Below are 21973 nucleotides of genomic sequence, written 5' to 3' on the forward strand. Positions count from 1 at the left end.
TATAAGTCACCATATTTGTATCATTTGAAACTGAACTGCGAAACCATCTTGGATAAGAAGATGACATACTTGGGGATTTGCTGATGAAAGTGAAGGACAGTCTAGTGTACTGGGCTGAGACAGTGTGAGCTATTGCATCTCACCTTGGAAAGAAGGAAGAAAGACTAGGAATGATCTGCCTGAAAGGAAGGCATTGGGGACAAGAAATAAATACATGATATGTCTATCATGTAGTACTAAATTAACAGACAAACTGTAAAGGAAGATGGACAAAATGAAGACATTAATTCGATAAAAAAGTTGGAATTAAACTTTTTTTCTTTAAAAAGAATTTCTTTACATGTAAAAAACTTTTCACAAAAAAGAATTCAGGAAAAAAGTCAACTTTACTCTTAAAATATCAGTCACAAAACTTAAAAAAACTGAGATAATCAGAAATCATCTAAATCAATGGTTCTCAACTGAGTATGCAAGTAAAAGTTTTTTAAAAAGAGATGTCCTACTGCAAACCTATTATTATACTCACAATAGGATGGAAGCCCAGAGACGGGAAGAAATTTATATGAGAACAGGTAGGTAACATGTTGAAAAGCCAAGATTAGATAACCAGATGTGACTACTATCCTATATTCTTTTGATTTTGTGTTTTATACATAAATTTGTTCCCAATAGGTCACTCCACATCCTATGAGAAAATTAATGCTTCTCTGACCCCTAATACCAAGCGTGGCCACTTGACCTGTTTTGGAAACGACATATGTTACATCCAAGCAGAATCCACATGTTATTATGCCAATGCTACTTTCCCTCAGGTACAAAAAACATGTCCCAGGATAAGGGCTGATCCTTCAGCCTGGATCTCAGAATGAAGAGGACATGTGAAGTCCCACTGATCTACAACCAAAATGTAACATATCGAGAAATAACAAGAAATAAACTTTTGTTATTGTAAGTCACCAATATTCTGAGGTTGTTACTACAGATAAGTAGCACACACTGACTATTATACCTTGAAAACAGAATGTGAAAGGAAACAATAATTTTACTTGGAAACATGAAAGACATCAAGAATACCTGTATGTGCTTAAGAAGTAAATATGTGATTCAGGTAGATGCAAAAAACAAAAAGAGCTTTCTTCAACTAAAAATAGACCTCAATATGAGAACTATAAAGAAATACACCTTCAAACACTAACCTGCATTTGCAGTCTATAATTTTATCATTAAACATGAAAAAAATAAATTAATGTCATTTTCATTAATATTTCTTCAATGTTGTGATTATATATGAGAAGTACCTATTAACTGTTTTAATTTTTGTTGGTAGTCATATTTTAAAAACTGTTATTCATAATTATAAAAAAGAATTTAATGATTTTTATTTTTTTAAAAAGAATCCTGTACCAATATTAATACAGGGACAGATGATTATCCAACTGATAAAACAAACTCAAATTAAAGCACCACAGTGATATCATTTTAACTTAATAAGGTAGTAAAAGTTAAAAGAAATCTGATTAAAACCCAAGACAGCAAAGCTGCAGGTTTTAATATATTTATTATTAAATGTTTTAATTATTATTGCTTTACAATTTTAGTAATAAAACATTTTTTTTGCAAAATTCAGCATGACTACCTAGTCATCATACCTTGTATATTTGATCACCATCTTCTGGCTCTGGACTAGATGACAAGGAGAGTTGAACATCATGCAATGAACCACTTTCATCATGCTGTCAGAAAGAAGAAAAAGAAAACGTAAGATTAATACAATTAACTGCAGACACTGAATTCAACCTGAATTCACCCCAGGCCAAATATAAGCATGGCAAACAGGAAATAAGATTTTAGAAATCTCCTTTTCATCTCTATGCACTGGTAGAAAGAAATGTGGAACAGGAAACAACAGAGCTCAGGAAAGAATATTTTGTGGGAATAAATAACATACACTATACAAGTCGATGATGCAGAAAGCCACTGAAAGTTTTACAGTGGGAAAAGGAATATGGGAAATTTCCTTAAAAATTTTAAGACTACCTCACCTATGAAAAATGTAAAATAAAAGTCAAATTAAATCTGATTTGAATCAGCTGTGGTGTTCTGAGTATAAAGGAGTCAGAAACAATAATATTAAATGGCTCAAAAAGGTTTGACCATGGGCTTCCCTGGTGGCGCAGTGGTTGAGAGTCCACCTGCCGATGCAGGGAACGTGGGTTCGTGCCCTGGTCCGGGAAGATCCCACATGCCGCGGAGCAGCTGGGCCTGTGAGCCATGGCCGCTGGGCCTGCGCGTCCGGAGCCTGTGCTCTGCAACGGGAGAGGCCACAACAGTGAGAGGCCCGCGTACCACAAAAAAAAAAAAAAAAAAAAAAAAGGTTTGACCACAAAAATCATTTGATTAAAAATACTAGATACATATTGCATGACTCTATTTATATGAAGTTTGAGAAAAGGCAAAACTAATTTATGATGCTACAAATCAGAAGACCAGTGGCTGACTCAGGGGAAAGGGGTTATTGACAGTAAAGTGCATTATACTCCATAAGGATGCTGGAAAGGTTCTATGTCTTGTCTGTATGACAGTTACATGCGTACATACAAATGAAAAGTACAAGCTTTACACTTAAGAATGGTACACCTTAAGCACTTTACTGAATGTATGCTATACCTCAATTTAAAAAATTGAAAAAATTAAATTTTTGTCCTTAAACTCAATTTTTAAAAAATGACAGAATAGTATTATGTCCTACCCCTTGCTGAAGTGGTTTAGGAATAACCAGCTGAAAAGTGGCATGTTCAATGATTCACGGACAACCTTAAGAAAGATGAACCAGAAAAGAATATGCCTGGGATGATGGCGAGGGACTGAGTCCCTGACCAAGGCAGGACAACTGCAGCTTGATACCTTATTTGTTCAGATGGTACCTAGCTGCCTTGGGACACCCACTGAGTCAACAACCTTCAAGGAGTACTGCCATAGCAACCTTCCTCAGACCTATCTGTCCTGAAGGAAATCTCCCAGACCATGGAAATGTCCTGTATTGAAACAGGAGTGCTAAAATAGGAGACATAAGTATGTAGATCATTTTCTTCTTTACTTATTGTACTGTATACCTATTGAATCAGAATCTCTAGCGATGGGGCCTAGGAATGAGTATTTAGAAAAATTCAACAGGTTAACAGTGATTGACAGTGAAGTATTAGCAGTTGCCAAATTTCCAGCAGAGATAAATTACATTTTTATTGGTGATACCATACAGACATTAAGAATCTGACCTGAGAGAGAATGTAACATCCTAATGAAGAACAAATGTTCTCAGAAAACATTAAAAAATGTTTAAAAAAAAAAGAAAAAGAAATTTTACAAGATTCATCTCAGTAAAAAGTTTATCTCTGCCTTGACATATAAAAACAGGGCCAGGGCTTCCCTGGTGGCGCAGTGGTTGAGAGTCTGCTTGCTGATGCAGGGGACACGGGTTTGTGCCCCAGTCCGGGCGGATCCCACATACCGCGGAGCAGCTGGGCCCGTGAGCCATGGCCGCTGAGCCTGCGCGTCTGGAGCCTGTGCTCCGCAACGGGAGAGGCCACAACAGTGAGAGGCCCGTGTACCACAAAAAGAAAAACACAAAAAAACAAAAAACAATATTCTCCATAAGATTTAAACAAGATCCAGAGTCTCACAACACAACATTTGAACATCTAAAATGTAATCCAAAATTACTCAATGTAAAAACAACAAAGAAAATCTCAACTCACACAGAAAAAGATAATCAACAAACATCAATGACAAAATAAAAGAGAAGTTGAAATTAATTAGAAGAGATTTTAACAGAGCTATTATAAAAATTCTCCAAAAGTAAGGATGAAATCTTAAAGGGAATGGAAAGAGAAAGTCTCAGCAAAGACAGAATATACAAAGTGGAAACAAATGAAAATTTTAGAACTGCAAAGATTCAATAATCAAAAATTTTAAATGCACTGGATGGACTAAATTCCAGCATTTGAGGTAACAGAGTGAACTTGAAGATATATCAACATAAATCATCCACTCTGAACAATGAAGAGAAAAAAAACAGAGCCTGCTGCAGGAGCTGTGGGGCAATAACAAAAGATCTAATATTCATATCATTGAAGTCACAGAAGGAAGGGTGTGAGGCAGAAAAATATTTGAAGAAATAATGGATAAATACACCTCAGATGTGGTGAAAGACATGAACCTACATATTTGAGAAGCTCAATTTAAAAGTAGAGAAAATAGAATGTGCTCCCTGAACATAAAGGAATTTAACTGGAAATTAATAACAGAAAAATTATCTTCAAACACTTAGAAAGTAAATAACAAATTTCTTTGATCTGTGGGTCAAAAGAAGAAGTCCCAAAGTAAATGAGAAAATATTTTGAATGGAAGGAAAATGAAGTCACCACATATCAAAATTTGTGGAATGCAACTAAAGCAGTGCTTAGAAGGAAAAATTATTGTATGAGATACTTATATTAAAGCAAAGGTGTCAAATCCATAACTGGAGCAAATTAAAGCCAAAACAAACAGACAAAAATAATAGAGAACAGAAATTAATGAAACTGAAAATCAAGAAACGGAAATCAATAAAACCAAAAGCAGGTTTTTTGACAATTGCAAAATCATTAGCAAAACTGCAAAACAGGCAAAAGGCATTTATAAAGTGGCTATTTTTTAACAATAGCAACAACAAAAATAATGATAATGTGAAAGTCTGGGGGTTTTTTTGTGTGTATGTGGTAAGCAGGTCTCTCACTGTTGTGGCCTCTCCCGTTGCGGAGCACAGGCTCCGGACGCGCAGGCTCAGCGGCCATGGCTCACGGGCCCAGCCGCTCCACGGCACGTGGGATCTTCCCGGACCAGGGCACGAACCCGTGTCCCCTGCATCGGCAGGCAGACTCGCAACCACTGCGCCACCAGGGAAGCCCAAGTCTAGGGTTTTTAACTGACTCCATTAACTCACAATTGTAAATACTTTCCCAAAAAGCGCATTCCATTTTTTCAATATTCGTCTCATAATTTATATACCTGATAAAGGACTTATATATAAAGAACTAACAAAAATCAATAATAAAACAGACAAAATTTTTGTTAATAGGCAAAAGAATAGACACTTACCCAAAGATACACAATTGGAAAATAAGCATACAAAAGATGCTCAATATCATTAGTTATTATGCAAATGCAAATTAAACAGTGAGATACCAACGTATACCTATGGGAACGGCTTTTGAAAAATATTGACAATACCAAGTGTGGACAAGGATGTAAAACAATTGGAACTTTCATTAATTGCTGGTGGGAATACAAAATCATGTAACCACTTTGGAAAACAGTTCGGCAATTTCTTAAAAAGTTAAATATATACTTACCATACAACCTAGCAATCCCCACCCCCAGGCGAGAAATGAAAACAACCTCACATGAAAATTTGTGCATGAATGTTTACAGTGGCTTTATTCATAATTGCCAAAACCTGGAAAGAGACACAAATATCCTTCAACTGGTAAACAGATAAACAGACTATGATATATGCATACAGTGTAATACTACTCAGTAATAAATAGGAAGAAACTACTGGTACATGTTACAGCATGACTGAATTTGAAATGCATTACAGTAAGTGAAAAAGCCAGACTCCAAAGACTAAAAAATATACAAGTCCACATATGTTACAGTCTTGAAAAGGCAAAACTGCAGAGACATAAAACAGATCAGTGGTTGCCAGGAGCTAGCAGTGGATATAGGGATTGACTTAAAAGGAAAAAAGAAAAGAAATTTTAAAGTGTGATTATAATAGCTGCACAACTGCATGCATTTGTCAAAGCTCACAGAACTGTACAACAAAAAAGACTGAATTTTACTGCATGTATATTATACCTCAATAGAACTGTAACAGGTTGAATAGTGTCCCCCTAGAAATTCATCTAACCCAGAACTTGTGACTATGACTTCATCTGGAAATAGGATCTTTGCAGATATATTCAAGTTGAGGTCATAATGGGTTAGGGTGGGGCCTAAATCTAATATGACTGGTGTCCCTGTAAGAACACAGAAATTTGGAAGCATGGGTCATGTGAAGATGGAAGCAGACTGGAGTGATGCATCTACAAGCCAAGGAATGGCCAGGATTGCCAGCAACCTCCAGAAGCTAGAAAGGCAGGAAGGTTCCTCTCCTAGAGCCTCAAAGAACACATGGCCCTGATGACATCTTGATTTCAGGTGTCTAGCCTCTAGAACTTTGAGAGAATAAATTTCTGTCGTTTATGCTGCCCAGCTTGTGGTACTTTGTTATGGCAGCCCTAGAAAACTAATGTAAGGCCTAATAAAACAAAAGAAAACAAAAAGAGAGAAACACCAGATAAATCTCAACAATCCCAAGGAAAATAAAGCTGACACAGCAATATTATTATAACACACGGGTTATAATTAAGGTATAATTAAAGATGAAAAGTATTAATGAGGATAAAGAAAGGCTTTAATTAATGACCACAGGAACAATCCACCAAGAAGATGTGCCAATCATAAAGATTTATATACCTAATAAAATATCCTAAAGATACTAAAAGATTAATATAATAGATATACCACTACATAAAACATAGAGAGTATATATCCTATTCAAACAAACGTAGAACAGTCACAAAAACTGACCAGGCTCCAAGCCAGGGGTTAGTTAACAAACTATTGTCCACAGGAGAACTCCAGTCAACAGCCATTTTTATTACAGTCCATGAGCTAAAAATGGTTTCTACATTTTTAAATGGTTACATTTCAAATGATTTTATTAATATCTACATAACATCAATTTTGCCTCTCAGCTGAAAAGGCTAAAATATTTACTATTTGGCCAAGGAAAAGGTTTCCAACACAAAGGAAATATCAACACATTTATATCATATAGATATTATTCTTTACTATTAATGTACTAAAATTAGAAATTAATTAAAAAGCGAGTCTCATATTTCAAACCAATGTTTTTGAATACTGAAAAAATTCTTCTAAATAAAATAATTTATAGTACAGCCCAAGACAATTGGGAGTCATTAATGTTTAAGTTATTTCTATGTCTCAAAGGAAAAAAAAATCCTTCCAATTTTTTTTAACAGACTAGTAGTCTAGATTCAACAGATCAAAGAAGGAAAAAGCTATTATTTCCATCAAAGCACAAGAGCTTAAAAATCATGAATATAACCTCCAATTCAATCAATAATAAAACCACCTACCCTCCAAATAACTTTGACCCTAAATAATGGTAGTACTCGCTATAAAACCTTGTCTAGGATGAGAAGTGTTCAGGTCAAACATTTTGAGACATTAGGAAACATTTTGAGACAAGATTTTTTAAGCATTAGACAGGGGAAAAGCATAAAATGTACAGAAAACATTCTCTTTTTAAAAACACTGAATAACAACCATGCATGCAATTTTCATGCTTCATACTACAGCTGGGAACTGTTCTAAGCATTTTGCATAAACATATTTAATAAATACATAGATACAAAAATAATACATAAAAACTATAAAACACCACTGCACAAAAGTAAGCAATTCATAGTTAACTGATTATCGAAGTATTCTGGCTGCTTTACTAAGTGAAGTGTCTTAGTGGGTTCTAGTTAGGATTTTTGAATTCTGAATGCAATTAACCTTAAGTTGATTAACTCTTATGTCATTAGCATTTTACTAAAGATTCCAAAAGATAGGTAAACCTTCCTCCGTCCTAAGAGGAAGATGTCCATGATCTTCCACTTTTCTTTTTGACAAAGCAGAAAGGTAAACTTTTGTTCTAATATTAAACTCTTCACATATTAACTTGTTGGAAAACCGTATAACAAACTCCATCTTACCCAAGTGGTTCTTCCATGAGTTTGCAAAAACTGGGATCTTCCTATGAGTTCCAGAGCAGTTGCAATGGACATGGACACTTGAAATGACTAACCAAAAGGTTTGGCAGCACTGACCAATCTCTGCTGACAAGCAGCATCAGTGATGTCAACAAAACTGCCTTGTGTTTCAGATATGCTACAACACAATCACAAGAGGCATCCTAGGAAAGGGAGTAGAGGAAGAGGAGAGATTTTTTTCATTTTCTTTTCAAAAGTCACTTTTTAAAAAAATAAAAGTATATATGGATGAACATCACATCACAGAATGTGTGCACTGAGAAGAGTTCTTTGAGTAATACTGTAATTCACCTATGGGACTTAAAATCTAATGATTCAAGCTACATTTGGAAAGATTTTAAAGATATGGAATCACAAAGCCTGATTTTCAATAAGTGTTTCAAAGATGAGTTGATCCTCACAGATGGTTTGGGGCAAAGACATTTTCAAAACAGAAAACTCTCCCCGGCATTCAAATTGACTAGAACATTGTTATATATGGGTAAAGTCTGTAATATTCTAAGCAAACCTTACATACAAATATCTTCTGTTTAAACTTTTTTTTTTATTAAACCTAATTGTTTAATTTGTACATATCTGACTCAGGATATCCTTTTCTATAGGTTTCTTTTGTCACTTAAAAATATTAGTTGTAGATTTCTTCTAATTTTTCTACATTAAAAAAAAAATATTTAGGGCTTCCCTGGTGGCGCAGTGGTTGAGAGTCCACCTGCCGATGCAGGGGACACGGGTTCGTGCCCCGGTCCAGGAAGATCCCACATGCCGTGGAGCGGCTGTGCCCGTGAGCCATGGCTGCTGAGCCTGTGCGTCCGGAGCCTGCCACAACGGGAGAGGCCACAACAGTGAGAGGCCCGCGTACCGCAAAAAAAAAAAATGTAACTCTTCAAACCACCTGAGTTTACTATAATATAAAACAAGAAATTAAATAATTCCTTCTATACTACTGAGTTTTTCTCAACATTTATTTCAAAACCCTTCTGTGTCCAACTGATTTTAGTACATACTTCAGCACATATTTCTGGGTTTTCTATTCTCTTCCACTGCTCTGTGTTTCTATTTGTGTCAATATTATAACCTGCTCTAAAGGGTTTTTCCCTCCTTCTTTTTGTCTTTCTTAATGTACACAAATCTTACACTTTGGTGTTAACAATTTTGTAGTCATTTTGATTAATCCCCAGAATAAAACTGTTGTGATTTTGGCTGAAATTGTATTACATCTACCAATAGTACCAGGAAGAACTACGGGCTCCAATCACACACTCAGATTGTATCTTATCTTTGCTCTTTCAAACACATCGTTCTTCCCAGCCACCCAACACCCACTCCTCACACCCCCACCGTGGGAGACAGAGGTCTCCCATGTGCCTCTCATGGACTAGACTCCCTGGCAATGCCTCGGAGAGAAAGGTTAAGGAGTTCCCATGAAATCCAGCTTCAGGGGAATTAGCAACTCTGTTTAGGAGCTGGACGGACCCTAACAGTACAGTGTGTCCCCCAGAAGTTCTTGCATATGGCCCAGTCTATTCCTACATGGGTTGGACCTAGAGACTGATCCCAGGGAGCCTGGATGTCAAGTCAGTGTGACACGCCAACACATCATTCTTACAGTTATTTAATACTCGTATGTTCTCCTAGACTATAAGGTAGTCTTGATTACTACATTAATATCCATGGATTAAGATAACTTTTATAATATTTAGCCTCCCTATAGAATATAAGTATCGGTATTTTATCTAAATCTTTTATACAAAGTTTTGCAGGGTTCTTTATAAAACATCACAAACATCTCTCAGATTTATTGATGATTTAATGTTTTATTGATGCAGTGGTTATTTCATTATTTCTAATTTAAATCTTTGATTTATTATCCTTGAAGTCTTGAGTATAGTACTGTTTACCTGTTGGAGCAGGGTTTTTTTTTGGGCCATGTCCCACAATAAGGAATACATTTTACATCATAACCGTGTACATATATACCTGAATATGTGTGCATGCATGTGTGTATATGTTTGCACGCATGTGTCTAAAAAAGATGGTGGATGGATAGATGGACGGTAGACAGAGAGATACAAATATCACACTAAAAACAAGTTTCACAAAACAATATCTGTCCTTATCATGTGTACGTAATGCCCCCTAATAGTTTCTATACCATTCTACTTTATTAGGAAAAAAGTCTAGTTATGATGGACAAAATTTATTTCAAAACCCACTAACCATTTGTAATATGTAGTTTTAAGAACAATGCACTAGATATAGGGAAGGATTATGTCTTCTTTCTTTTTATCTTCATTACTACCACAATCCTTGATACTCAACAAGTGCTTAATAAAGTATACTGAATGATGAAATAACAATACATGGATACTAAAGTAAATGGAATTAGCTTTTTGGGCAGCTACATAAAACTGTAAGCAATGCAAGCAATTAAAACACTTTCACATTTTTACCTTTGTTGATGTTTCTATTGTCAGTAAAATAACTAACACTTACTTATTAACTGCTTTCTATGCATCAGACACTATGCTTACACTTTATCTGAATTTCCTCATGCTTTCTTTATAACAGTCCTGAGATAGGAGCTATTATAATCTCTATTTCTTTTATGAGGAAGTCTAGGCATAGGAAATTTAAGTAATTTAATTTATCCAAGATAATTTATCCACAACAAACAAGTGGGGAAAATGGCCTAAATTCAAATTCTAATTTTTTGAATACATCTATTATTATTAACTTTCATCATTATTCTAGAGATTCGACATTACCCCAATTAACCCAAAACTAAAAACAACTCAAATGTCTATCAATGGGTAAATGGATAAAAATAAAATTGTGGTGCATACATGTATAATGGAATGCTATTCAACAATAAAAAGGAATGTACTGAAACTCACAAAACACAGATGAGTATCAAAGCCATTATGGTGAGTAAAAAAATCCAGCAACAAAAAAAAGCACACATTGGATGGTCTAGAAGAAGACAAAGCTTTTAGATGAAATTCTAGAAAGGACAAAGCTTTAGTAACAGAAAGCAGAGCAATGGCTGTCTGGGCCAGGTTTGAGAGAAGACTGACTCCAAAGGGACATGAGAGAACATCAGCAGCAACAGCAGTGTTCTATACCTTGATGGTGGGGCTGGGGGTTTCACAACTGTGTCTATTCATCAAAACTCCAGCTGCATACTTAAAATGGGTACACTTTACTTGAATGCAAATTCTACCTTGATAAAGTCAATAAATTTTTAAAAATTTGCTTCCTCTTCCTCCTCACTTTCCTTTATCTTCCTGAATAAGCCATCAGGTGAGACAACAAAAGATAAGTCTCCACCCAAAACGAGAGCCCAGCATAGGGTTTCAGAGTCTAACTGGGTTGAGAAACATGTCCCTGCAGGGGATCAGCTTACCAAGGCAAGTCAGAGCTCAAAGGAGTAAAAAGGGCATCCACAGAAAGCATGGGGGAAGAAAGATTCCAGTGTCAAACCTGAATAGAATGAGGAGGGTGCATGCACACAGGGGAAGCCTGGTCTGGGCTGTCAGAGTCTAAGCTGAGTGGGGTGGGTGTACTCCCACAGGAGGGCCTGGAGAGGGCTACCAGAACTCAAGCAGCATGAATAGGGCACTTATGCAGGAAAAGGCCCAGTGCCAGGTGTCAGACCCAAGGAGGGCTAAGAGGGCATCCACGTGCAGGCATCAACTGACACGTGGCATCAAGCCCAAGCAGAGTGAAGAGGCATCCACAGGAGGAGGAGACTGGTGTGGGGTGTCAGAACCCATGGGGCTGACAAGGAGTCAGAGCCCAAGTAGGGTGAGGAAGGTGTACACAGGTGAGCAGCCAGGCATGGGGATTCAGAATCTTAGAGGGATGAGGAGGGCAACTGCACAGGGCAGGTGGTGAGAAGTTGGTTATAATCAAGAGAATTGGTCAAAAGAGTAAGTATATTAAGGTCATCAAAGTCAAGAGAAAACTGAGGAAGTACTACAGTTTGAAGACATCTACAGAAACATGACAGCTAAAAGCAATGTGTGATTCTAAACTGGATCTTTCTGCTTCTGCTATAAAGGACACTACCAGGACAAATGGTGAACAGGCTCTAAGGATTAAATGGTAGTAATGTGTCAATGTTGATTTCCTCATTTTGAAATGCAGAATAAAGCCACAACTAAATATCACTAGATTCCCATCACATGACAAAAATTAAGAAGTGTGATAATACGAAGTGTTGCTCAGATGTAGAACAATGGAAGAAAAAGCATCTATTACTTGAAGGGAGTGAAACAGATTGAACAATTTTGGAAAATAGTTTGGTATTTGTAGGGTGGAATATTTCTATGCCCCATGATTCAGAAATTCCACTCCTAGTTAGTTACTCCAGAAGAATTTTCACACAAGTATACCAGGAAAAGTTCATATCAACATTATTTGTCATGGCAAAAAAAAAACCAAACAAAACTGGAAAGAAACAAAATGGACATCAGGAATAAAGTGGAGAAAGAAATTGTTCACAGAGACAGTGCAAAAATGAAAATTAATGAAGCAGAATTAAACGTAAATACGAAAGAACCTTAAAGAAAATGCTGAATGGTAGAAGCAATTCACAGAGAAATACTTACAGTATAATTTCATTTATATAAAGTTCTGAAAGAGGCAAAAATAATATTCATGAGGACACAAACAGAGACAGTTAAAAATTAACAGAAAAAGCAAGGGCGAAATACTAGATTCTGGAAAGGGAAGGCACTACAATCAGGAAGGATCACATAGGGAGCTTCCTAATGTCTCGTTCCTTAACCTGGGTGGTGAGTACAAACCTGTTTCACATTATTCATTAAGGTGTACCCTTATGTTGTATATGCTCTTTTTATGTATATTTCATAAACTTATTTCTCCTGGAATGAAGAGAAAAGTCTGGGGATAGAGAAGCATAAGTTCCCTGACTTTTCTATAGTTCTCTGCCACCAAGTGGCAATCATTCAGCAGCTCCTCAACTCTTAGTGCACCCTCCCAGGATGCTGCTGCTGTAAATATTTCATCCACCTGCCACTGCACCCATGCATCCACTCCCCCCCATACAGAGACAGAGAGATAGAGACACAGGAACAGAGAGAAAGAGTCAGAGGCAGAAACAGGTAGACAGACAAGAGAATTATGTGAGGGACAAGTTACTGGTTTTATTCTCAACACTGGAGCTGAGAAGAAATAATAAAACAAAACATTTGTGTATCATACTTGACAGTTCATAAAACACTACTATATACCTCTTTATTTTTATCCCCAAAAAAAGGTAGACAGGGTATGAATCATCAGGATCAAATATTTTGCAATCCCAAAGAAAAATGTCAGAAAAAGATACCATCATATTCTTCCCATTACTCCACCTTAGATATTTCATTTCTTACTCCAAGGTCAAAAGAGATGCTCAATGTGATAATACGATAAAAGCATACAGGAAAAATAATGAAATGAGAGTGAAGAAAATGGATGAGTATAACCACTCTGGAAAACCGTTTTACAGTATCTACTAAAGCTGAACCACTCACAGGTATATACCAAACAAAAATGCACACGTATGTTCACCAAAAGACATATACCAGAATAATGTAGCAGCTCTATTCATAATAGCCAAAAACTGCCTAAGTGCCTATCAACTGTAGAACAAATGAAATAAATTGCGGTATATTCACATCATGTAATACTCTATAGCAATAAGAACAAATGAAAAAAATGAAATAATTCACAAATATAATATTGAGCAAAAGGAGCCACACACAAAAAGGAAATATAATACATTCCCTTCATTTATGTAAAGTTCAAACACAGACAAACTCATCTATGTTTTCAGAAATCAGATAGTCACCACTAGAAATGCAGGTTAATGACTGAAAGAGGCTTCTGTTCTGGGGTCCTGGTAATGTTCTTTTTCTTGCTGGGTGCTGAGTCCATGGGTATTTTCAGTTTGTGAAAACTGACTGAGATAGACATTTATGAATTGTACCCTTCTCTATGTGCATATTATGCTTCAAGTGGTTGAAACAGGAAGTACAGAATTAAAGTAAGGAAATAAGACACCACTAAAAATTTTTTTATTCTGTATGTGCCCTTGTCTTCAGATCAGGATCAAAAATTCTTATTTAAAATTCTCTAAATTAGGTAATACAATATGAGAAGTATTATGCTAAAATATTTCAAAAGCCTTGGGTTTAAAATACATTCTGCATTAGTATGCAACCAGGTGACCTTGAGAAACACAATAAATCTGGGAGTCTCAGTTTTCTGACCATTAAAATAGGATCACTGCCATCCTCCCTATCCCACAGTTACTGAGAAAGAAAATAAAGTTCACAAAGGCGCTGTTTAAATTGTGAAGTACCCTTGAGTTGCATTAACAAAAACAAAAAATAGATCAAGACTAAACACAATTGTTTACAACTTTTAAATTTTATTTGTGTGCACTGAGAACTTTGTTCAAGTGAACTCTTAAATACAGAGGCCTATTTAATAAACCATTGTTCTGGGTTTGGCTGAAGGGATGCAAGGCGATGGTGAGGAGAGTGCTAGAGGCTGCCTTCACACTCTCCTCTTCCTGTTGTACCCCAGGGTATCTCCTAGAATGCCACTGTGTGCAGCAGGCCTTGGAGTCCATATAGACTGGGGTAAAAACTCCGGTTTTATCAATAATTAGCTCTCTGAGTCTCAACTTCTTCAACTGTGAGATGAAACCAGTATCACCCACTTTTCAAGAACTAGAGATAATATACATTACAGAACCTAGAAGAATGCCCAGTATGAAATGTATGACCACTATATAAAATTTTTACATACAACTCTGTAAGACATACAGGAAAGAGAAGACTTTTTAAAAACTTTAAGCTAAAACCTGGATGTCCTCAACAGCCGCCTAAATATTATGAGTTAAGTCACTCTCTCTGCTATTCATTTTCCACAGATCCCTTCAAGTAATATTTTTTTTTTTTTAACCAATTTTTTTTTTTTTTTTTTTTTGGTGGTACGCGGGCCTCTGACTGCTGTGGCCTCTCCCGTTGCGGAGCACAGGCTCCGGACGCGCAGGCTCAGCGGCCATGGCTCACAGGCCCAGCCGCTCCGCGGCATGTGGGAACTTCCCGGACCGGGGCACGAACCCGCGTCCCCTGCATCGGCAGGCTGACTCTCAACCACTGCGCCACCAGGGAAGCCCCCAAGTAATATTTTTAAAAGACCAATTTGGCCATGTCACTAATCCAAGCTTATTACTGCCTACAGAATAATGCCCAAGCTCCTTCTGTGGTACACAGACCCTTTACAATCTGCCCTAAGCCTATTTATCATTCCTGCCTCTTCCCTAATACTCTACATTTTAACCATATCCAATTTATAACTAATCTTTAAGTAGGACACATACTTTTTCAATAGCCTTTTATTTTTTCCAAAACAGTAAATATATGTTGTAGAAAATCAGGAATTAGAAAATGTAAATTAAAAAAAAAAGATCACATTCTCACCACCCAGGTATTATCACTTACCGCCTTAGTGCATACTCTTCTGGAGATATAGGTATACAGATATATAGAGATAAAGATATATGATCATAATGCACATACTGTTTTATAACCTGCTTTTCTTCAGTCAACAATCTTTCCATTTCAGTAAAATTCCACCTCATCTAATACATAGGCCATAGTCAAATTTCTCCAACTGACCCAAAATGTCCTCTATAGTTATCTGTCCAACCAGTATCCAATTCATAATTTCACATTGCATCTAGCTGTCTCTTAAATTCCTTTTAAGGTAGCACTGTCACCTCCCTGTACTAAATTTTTAGGACACTAATTAGCTGAAGTGACATCACTATCTCTCCTACAGAATTTTCAACCATTTGAATTTCTTTGGTTCCTTCCTTTCTTAATCTTCTATCATTTGTTTCCCCTATAAAAAGGAAGCTGTAAATAATGACTTGAGGAATTAAAATTAAATATTTTTGCCTAGAATATATTAAACATAATTCTGTGTATCACATGAGAAGATACACACTATCTGGTTAACGCAACTCAGTAGTGATGGGAAAACTAATCACTGGATTAGGGTGATGGCAATTTGATCTCTCCAATGAACACTTATGTGTTTTTCTCTTGCAACCATAAAGTAAGTTATACAATGTTACTTTGGCACTATATGAATTGTCTGGGAAAGCATCACTCTTTCACCTAATGGTTGTAACAATAATAATCTCGGCATAAATTTCATTTACGGAATTTCATTAGGGTTTGTAAAATGATGTTTCTCTAATTGTATCACACGTTCTACATTCATTTGCTGGCACTCTTTAGCAGAGATGAATTATCTTTCATGAAGGATCTCTTTAGTTACTGAAATATATATCCTACTATAAATGCAGCGTAAGTGCTTAATGATTTCCCATTAATAAACTTTTTTAGAGTAAGAAGTTGTATTAATAGTCACCTCAAAGTGTACCAAGTGAGCCCTGATTTTTCTGGTTTTCTCCTTGTTGAGTATCTTAGTACTTGTGGGTTTTCCCTCAGTCAATGCAGCTCCTAAGAACTTATGCCTTTGCACGTGCCAACTCCACTGATCTCCCCAGAATTCTTCACCTGATACACTCAATTTTCAGGAAGCAAAATATCAATGTCTCTAAAATGGCATATGGTGAATCTCTTCATCTCCATTCCCAGGGCATTTTCTCTATTGCATACTACATAAATATACCTCTGATGTAACATTTGGTTGCACATCTTTTTCATTCCCTTCATGTCTCTTTTACAGGTAAGGACAGTATCTTACACCAGTGTTATTCACAGTTTGATTTGCAGAACAGTTCTGGTCCACAAACTGTTTCCTGTCTATGACACAGTAAAAAGCTTGGACCAGAATATAAATCAAGTAGTCAGTAAACATACTGTTTAATTTGGCTCAATTTTTTTCCCTGGTAGCAAGAATTTGTGGAAGAAGGATGAAATGTGTTGATGTCTATTCTGGCAAGAGCTACTTTAACTCTAGTGGACCAGGAACAGAAACTTCATGTACAAGTTACTTTGAATAGCACTGCTAATCATCAATTTACCGTTACTACCAGAAACACAAAAGGAATATAAACAACTGCTGGTAGAGAAAGAAGGCAGTGTAGCAGGAGTGGGGACCATGGGCATGTCAAGATATCCCTTCTAAGGTATAAAGTATAAGCTGTTGAATCTGGATCTTCTTACAACCAAAAAAAAGATGTACAATGTCTAGTGGACCTCTTTGGCTTTTGAATACAATATATTCTTCATTTGGATGTGTTATTTCAGCTCATTTACCAAGTGACTGGAATAGCTGCTAGTTTTGAGTAGGGCCCAGAAGACTCTGCAACAGGTCCAGGCTGCTGTGCAAGCTGCTCTGTCACTTGGGTCACATGATCCAGCTGATCCCCTGGTATTGAAGTGACAGTGGCAGATATGGATGCTGTTTGGAGACTTTAGCAGGCCTCCACTGGTGACTCTCACTGTAGGCCCTTAGGATTGTGGAGCAAAATCCATCCATCCTCTGCAAATAACGACTCTCCTTTTGAGAAACAGCTCTTGTTCTGCTACTGGATCTCAACAGTGACTAAATGTTTAACCTGAGCTGCCCATCATGAACTAGTATCATCTGACACACAAAGCCATGAAGTTGCGTGTGTACAGCAATATTCCATCATCAAATGGAAGTGGTATATATGTGATCAGTCCCAAGCAGACCCGGATGATACAAGTAAGTTACATGAAAAAGTGGCCCAAACGCCCATGATCCCTACTCCTGCTACAGCCTTTCTCTCTCAGCCTGTACTATGGCCTCACAGGGAATTCCCTATAACCAGCTGATAGAGGAAGAGAAGACTCAGGTCTGGTCTACAGACAGTTCTGTACAGCATGCAGACAACAGCTGAAAGTGGACAGCTACAACACTACAGTCCCTTTCTGGGACACCCCAGAAAGACAGTGGTAAAGGAAAATCCTCCCAGTGGGCAACTTCAAGCAGTAAATCTAGTTGTTCACTTTGCTTAGAAGGAAAAATGGTACAGTTATATACCAATTCATGGGCTGCGACCAATGGTTTGACAGGTCAGGAGTTGGAAGGAATATGAGTGAAAAATTGGTGACAAGGGAATCTGGGGAAGATATATATGTGGATAGATATCTCTGAATAGGCAAAAAATACGAAGGTATTTGTGTCTCATGTAAATGCTCACCAAAGGGTGACCTCAGTAGAGGAGGATTTTAATAATCAAGTGGATAGGATGACCCATTCTGTGGATACCAGTCAGCCTCTTTCCCAGCCACCCCTATTATCATCCAATAGGCTCATGAACAAAACAGCCACAGTGGCAGGGATGGAGATTATGCATGGACTCAGCAACATGGCCCACCTGGCTACAGTCACTGCTTAGTGCCTTACCTGCCAGCAGCAGAGATCAACACTGAGCCTGATATGGCACCATCCCCTGGATGATCGGCCAGCTATCTGGTAGCACGTTGATTACACTGGACCACTTCCATTACGGAAGCAGTGTTTTGTCCTTATTGTCCTTACTCTGGATATGATTCATTTCCCACACTTGCAATGCTTCTGCCAAAACTACCATCAATGTGGACTTAAAGAATGCCTCCCGAATGTGGGTGGGCCTTATCCAATCTGCTGAGGGACTGAGTAGAAGAAAAGGTGGAGTGAGGGAGAATTCACATTCTCTCCATCTGACTGTCTTTGAGCTGGGACACAGGCTTTTGGATTCTGAACTTACACCATTGACTCTCCTGGTTCTTAGGTCTTCAGAATCAGTCTAGAACTTTATCATCCGTCTCCTGAGTTTCCAGCCTAACAACTACAGATCTTGGGATTTCTCAGCCTCTATAATTATGTGGGCCAAATCCTTATAATAAACCTCTTCATATATTACATGTGTATGTGCATGTAGATAGATAAATACACACACACACACACACACACACACACACACTATTGCTTCTTTTTTCTCTGGAGAACCCAGACTAACACAAAAGCAATTCCTTCAGACTGGTAATAGATACTAAAGGGAAGTCTACAAAATGCAAAGGTGACTTCTAACTCTACTCCAAGCAAAATAAAAAAATCAGAGGTTTCTTCTCTGTGGAAACTGTAGCAAAACCTCAGAAGGAAAAATCCTCCACTTAGGAAGTACTGAGGGTCCACTGACATCCATCCATCACTGTAATGAAGCCAGCCAGTTGACAAGCCCAGCCCATGTATAAAGAGTCCTGAACCAACTTTTTCCTCCCTCACTCTTAAATATTAATAAACAACAAAGAATCATTAGACATCTAAAGAAATATTCCAAAAGAGAAACTAAAATAAACACAAAGAACAAAATGACCATTTAGAAAGAGATAATAATGTAGGGAACCTGAGAAATCTTAACAAAAAAGAACAGAAACAAGCTACTTAATATAGTTTACTGACAAAATAAGAACTGAGATATGAATAAGGAAAGGTATACAATAAAGAGTTCTTGGAAACTGGAAATACAATTGCCAAGATAATTCAACAGAAACAGGGAGCTGGAATATGAAGTTGAGGAAATATACCAGAAACATAATCAAACTCAAAGAAAAGGAAAATATGCAAGAAAAAAGACTGAAAATTCGTAAGTTCTAGTTTTGACTACCAAGAATTCCAGAAAGAAACAGAAAACAGGGTAAAGAAAATAATCATAGAAATGACTTAAGAAAATTTCACACTACATGAATCTTCAAAAGCTCACTAATTACCCATACATTAAGTGGAAAACAAACAAACAAAAAAATCCCAGGATATCACTGTGAAACTGCAGAATGCCATAAATAAAAGACTAAAAATCTCCCAGAGAGATTAAAAACAGACAAAACAAAATGTAAAATGGATTAGAATGTAGTAGACTTTTCTCAGTGGCTAAACTGGATCTTAGAAAAGCAATGCCTTCAAATTTCTAAGGAAAAACTCACTTCTATCCCAGCCAAACTACTCCATCCCTGCCAAACTATTAGTATCAATTAAATGTGAGAGTAGATAAAAAGAGATTTTCAGTGACACATTAATTTTAAAAAATTTCCCACCCATTTGCCCTCTCTTAGGAAGTAAATTAAGGATATACTCCAGCTAAATAAGGAAGTAAGCTAAGAAAAAAGAAGATATGTTATCCAGGAAATAACGGCTGAAATCCCAGAATATGACAAAAGAAGTCCCTGTATGATAGTTCTAAAGAAGCTTCAGATAGTAACCTGTTCAGATTAGAAAAGGCTGACTGAAGTGGGGAGAGGGACAGAAATACTGTTTTTTCATTAAGCCTCTCTATACTATGTGATTTTTTTAAGCCATGTATATGTATTACACTGAAGTTTTTAAAATTTAGTAACATTAAATTTTAATGTTACTAAATTAAAATTTAGTAACATTAAGAGGCAATTGGACTTTCCTGGTGGCGCAGTGGTTGAGAATCTGCCTGCCAATGCAGGGGACACGGGTTCAAGTCCTGGCCCAGGAAGATGCCGCGGAGCAACTAAGCCCATGTGCCACAGCTGCTGAGCCTGCGCTATGGAGCCCGCGAGCCACAACTGCTGAAGCCCATGTGCCTAGAGCCTGTGCCCCACACCAAAGAGAAGCCACCGCAACAAGAAGCCCACACACCGCCATGAGGAGTAGCCCCCGCTCGCCGCAACTAGAGGAAGCCCGTGCACAGCAACAAAGACCCAATGCAGCCAAAAAATAAAAGAGGCAATTATACAAAATATTGGACTAATTCAGCTTTTATCTTCTATTAGCATTTTGGGAAACTTTAAAGATGTCTTAAAAAGACAATTTTCTTCTCATAATTTGTTTTCACTACATGAACAAAGGATAAAGTCAATCTGATCAATGTGTACTATCTAAAATTTCAGAGGCCATAATGACAGAAAAGAGCCATTAAGATATTCAGTTTTTCATAAAGTGTCTCAAAGAACAGTCTTCTATTTTTATGGTATCTATGGTTGGTTACCAATTCACCTATTCTTTCCTGAATTATGCTACTTTACTCATTATTAGAGGTGGCCTGGTCTTAATTAGATGATATTCAATCATGCTTCATGTTTCAGGGCAATAAACCCAGACACAAAAGAGGCTATGTGGTAAAGCTAGTAAAATGACTAACTCCAAGTAGATATTTAACATATTTTAGCTATTTACCACCTTTTCTACCTTCTCTTTCCTTTGTCTCTGAAGCTCCTGACAGAAAATCTTCTCCCAGAACCAGCAAGAAGAGAAATACTACGAAGAGAATCTATATCCTAGTTACAGTTAAACTAAGTTGTAAGCTTTATGTCTGGGTGTTTCAATCACTGAATCTCTTTCTGCCTCGAGAGGAGTACAAGAACCTCAGATCCGAAAAGGATCCTCCACTTTCTTGCTCCCGGCCTTAGCACAGAAAAGTGTCTTTTCAAAAGGTAGTTAAATATCTACCTTTTTGAATGGAGAAGAATAGGGACTTCCCTGGTGGCACAGTGGTTAAAAATCCGCCTGTTGGCGCAGGGGACACGGTTTGATCCCTGATCCAGGAGGATCCCACATACTGTGGAGCAAGTAAGCCCATGCACCACAACTACTGAGCCTGCACTCTAGAGCCTGTAAGCCACAACTGCTGAAGCCCGCACGCCTAGAGTCCATGCTGCGCAACAAGAGAAGCCACCGCAATGAGGCCCGCACACCGCAACAAAGAATAACCCCCTCTCACTGCAACTAAAGAAAGCCTGCACGCAGCAACAAAGACCCAACACAGCCAAAAATATAAATAAATAACTTTTTTTAAAAAAAAAGAATCGAGCAAAAAATAAAGAAAGAAAGAAAGAAAGAAAGAATGGAGAATAGTCCAGAGAATCCACAATCGAGTAATATAAAACAATTTACATGACTAACAGGATATTCACACTAATTGTAGTTACTAACAGAGGAGCCACAGTTCACTTCAAATAGCCTTTACTGAGTATCTATCTTGATGGCTGCTAGATGGTTTTGATGGCCACCGGAAATTCTAA

The 21973-nt window shown here is 37.3% G+C and overlaps 1 protein-coding gene across 4 annotated transcripts in view; it reads right to left on the reverse strand.

The window, feature by feature from the left end:
• CCSER2 (coiled-coil serine rich protein 2) overlaps positions 1–21973 on the reverse strand; it is a 121661-nt gene that overhangs the window by 35462 nt on the left and 64226 nt on the right. For all 4 annotated transcript variants that reach the window (XM_065894344.1, XM_065894347.1, XM_065894346.1 and 1 more), the window contains exon 6: positions 1650–1733. In XM_065894344.1, the coding sequence (XP_065750416.1) occupies positions 1650–1733 (84 nt within the window). The remainder of the gene's footprint in view (positions 1–1649; positions 1734–21973) is intronic.

The sequence above is a fragment of the Phocoena phocoena genome, chromosome 16 (genome assembly GCF_963924675.1).
Source record: "Phocoena phocoena chromosome 16, mPhoPho1.1, whole genome shotgun sequence".
NCBI lineage: Eukaryota > Metazoa > Chordata > Mammalia > Artiodactyla > Phocoenidae > Phocoena > Phocoena phocoena.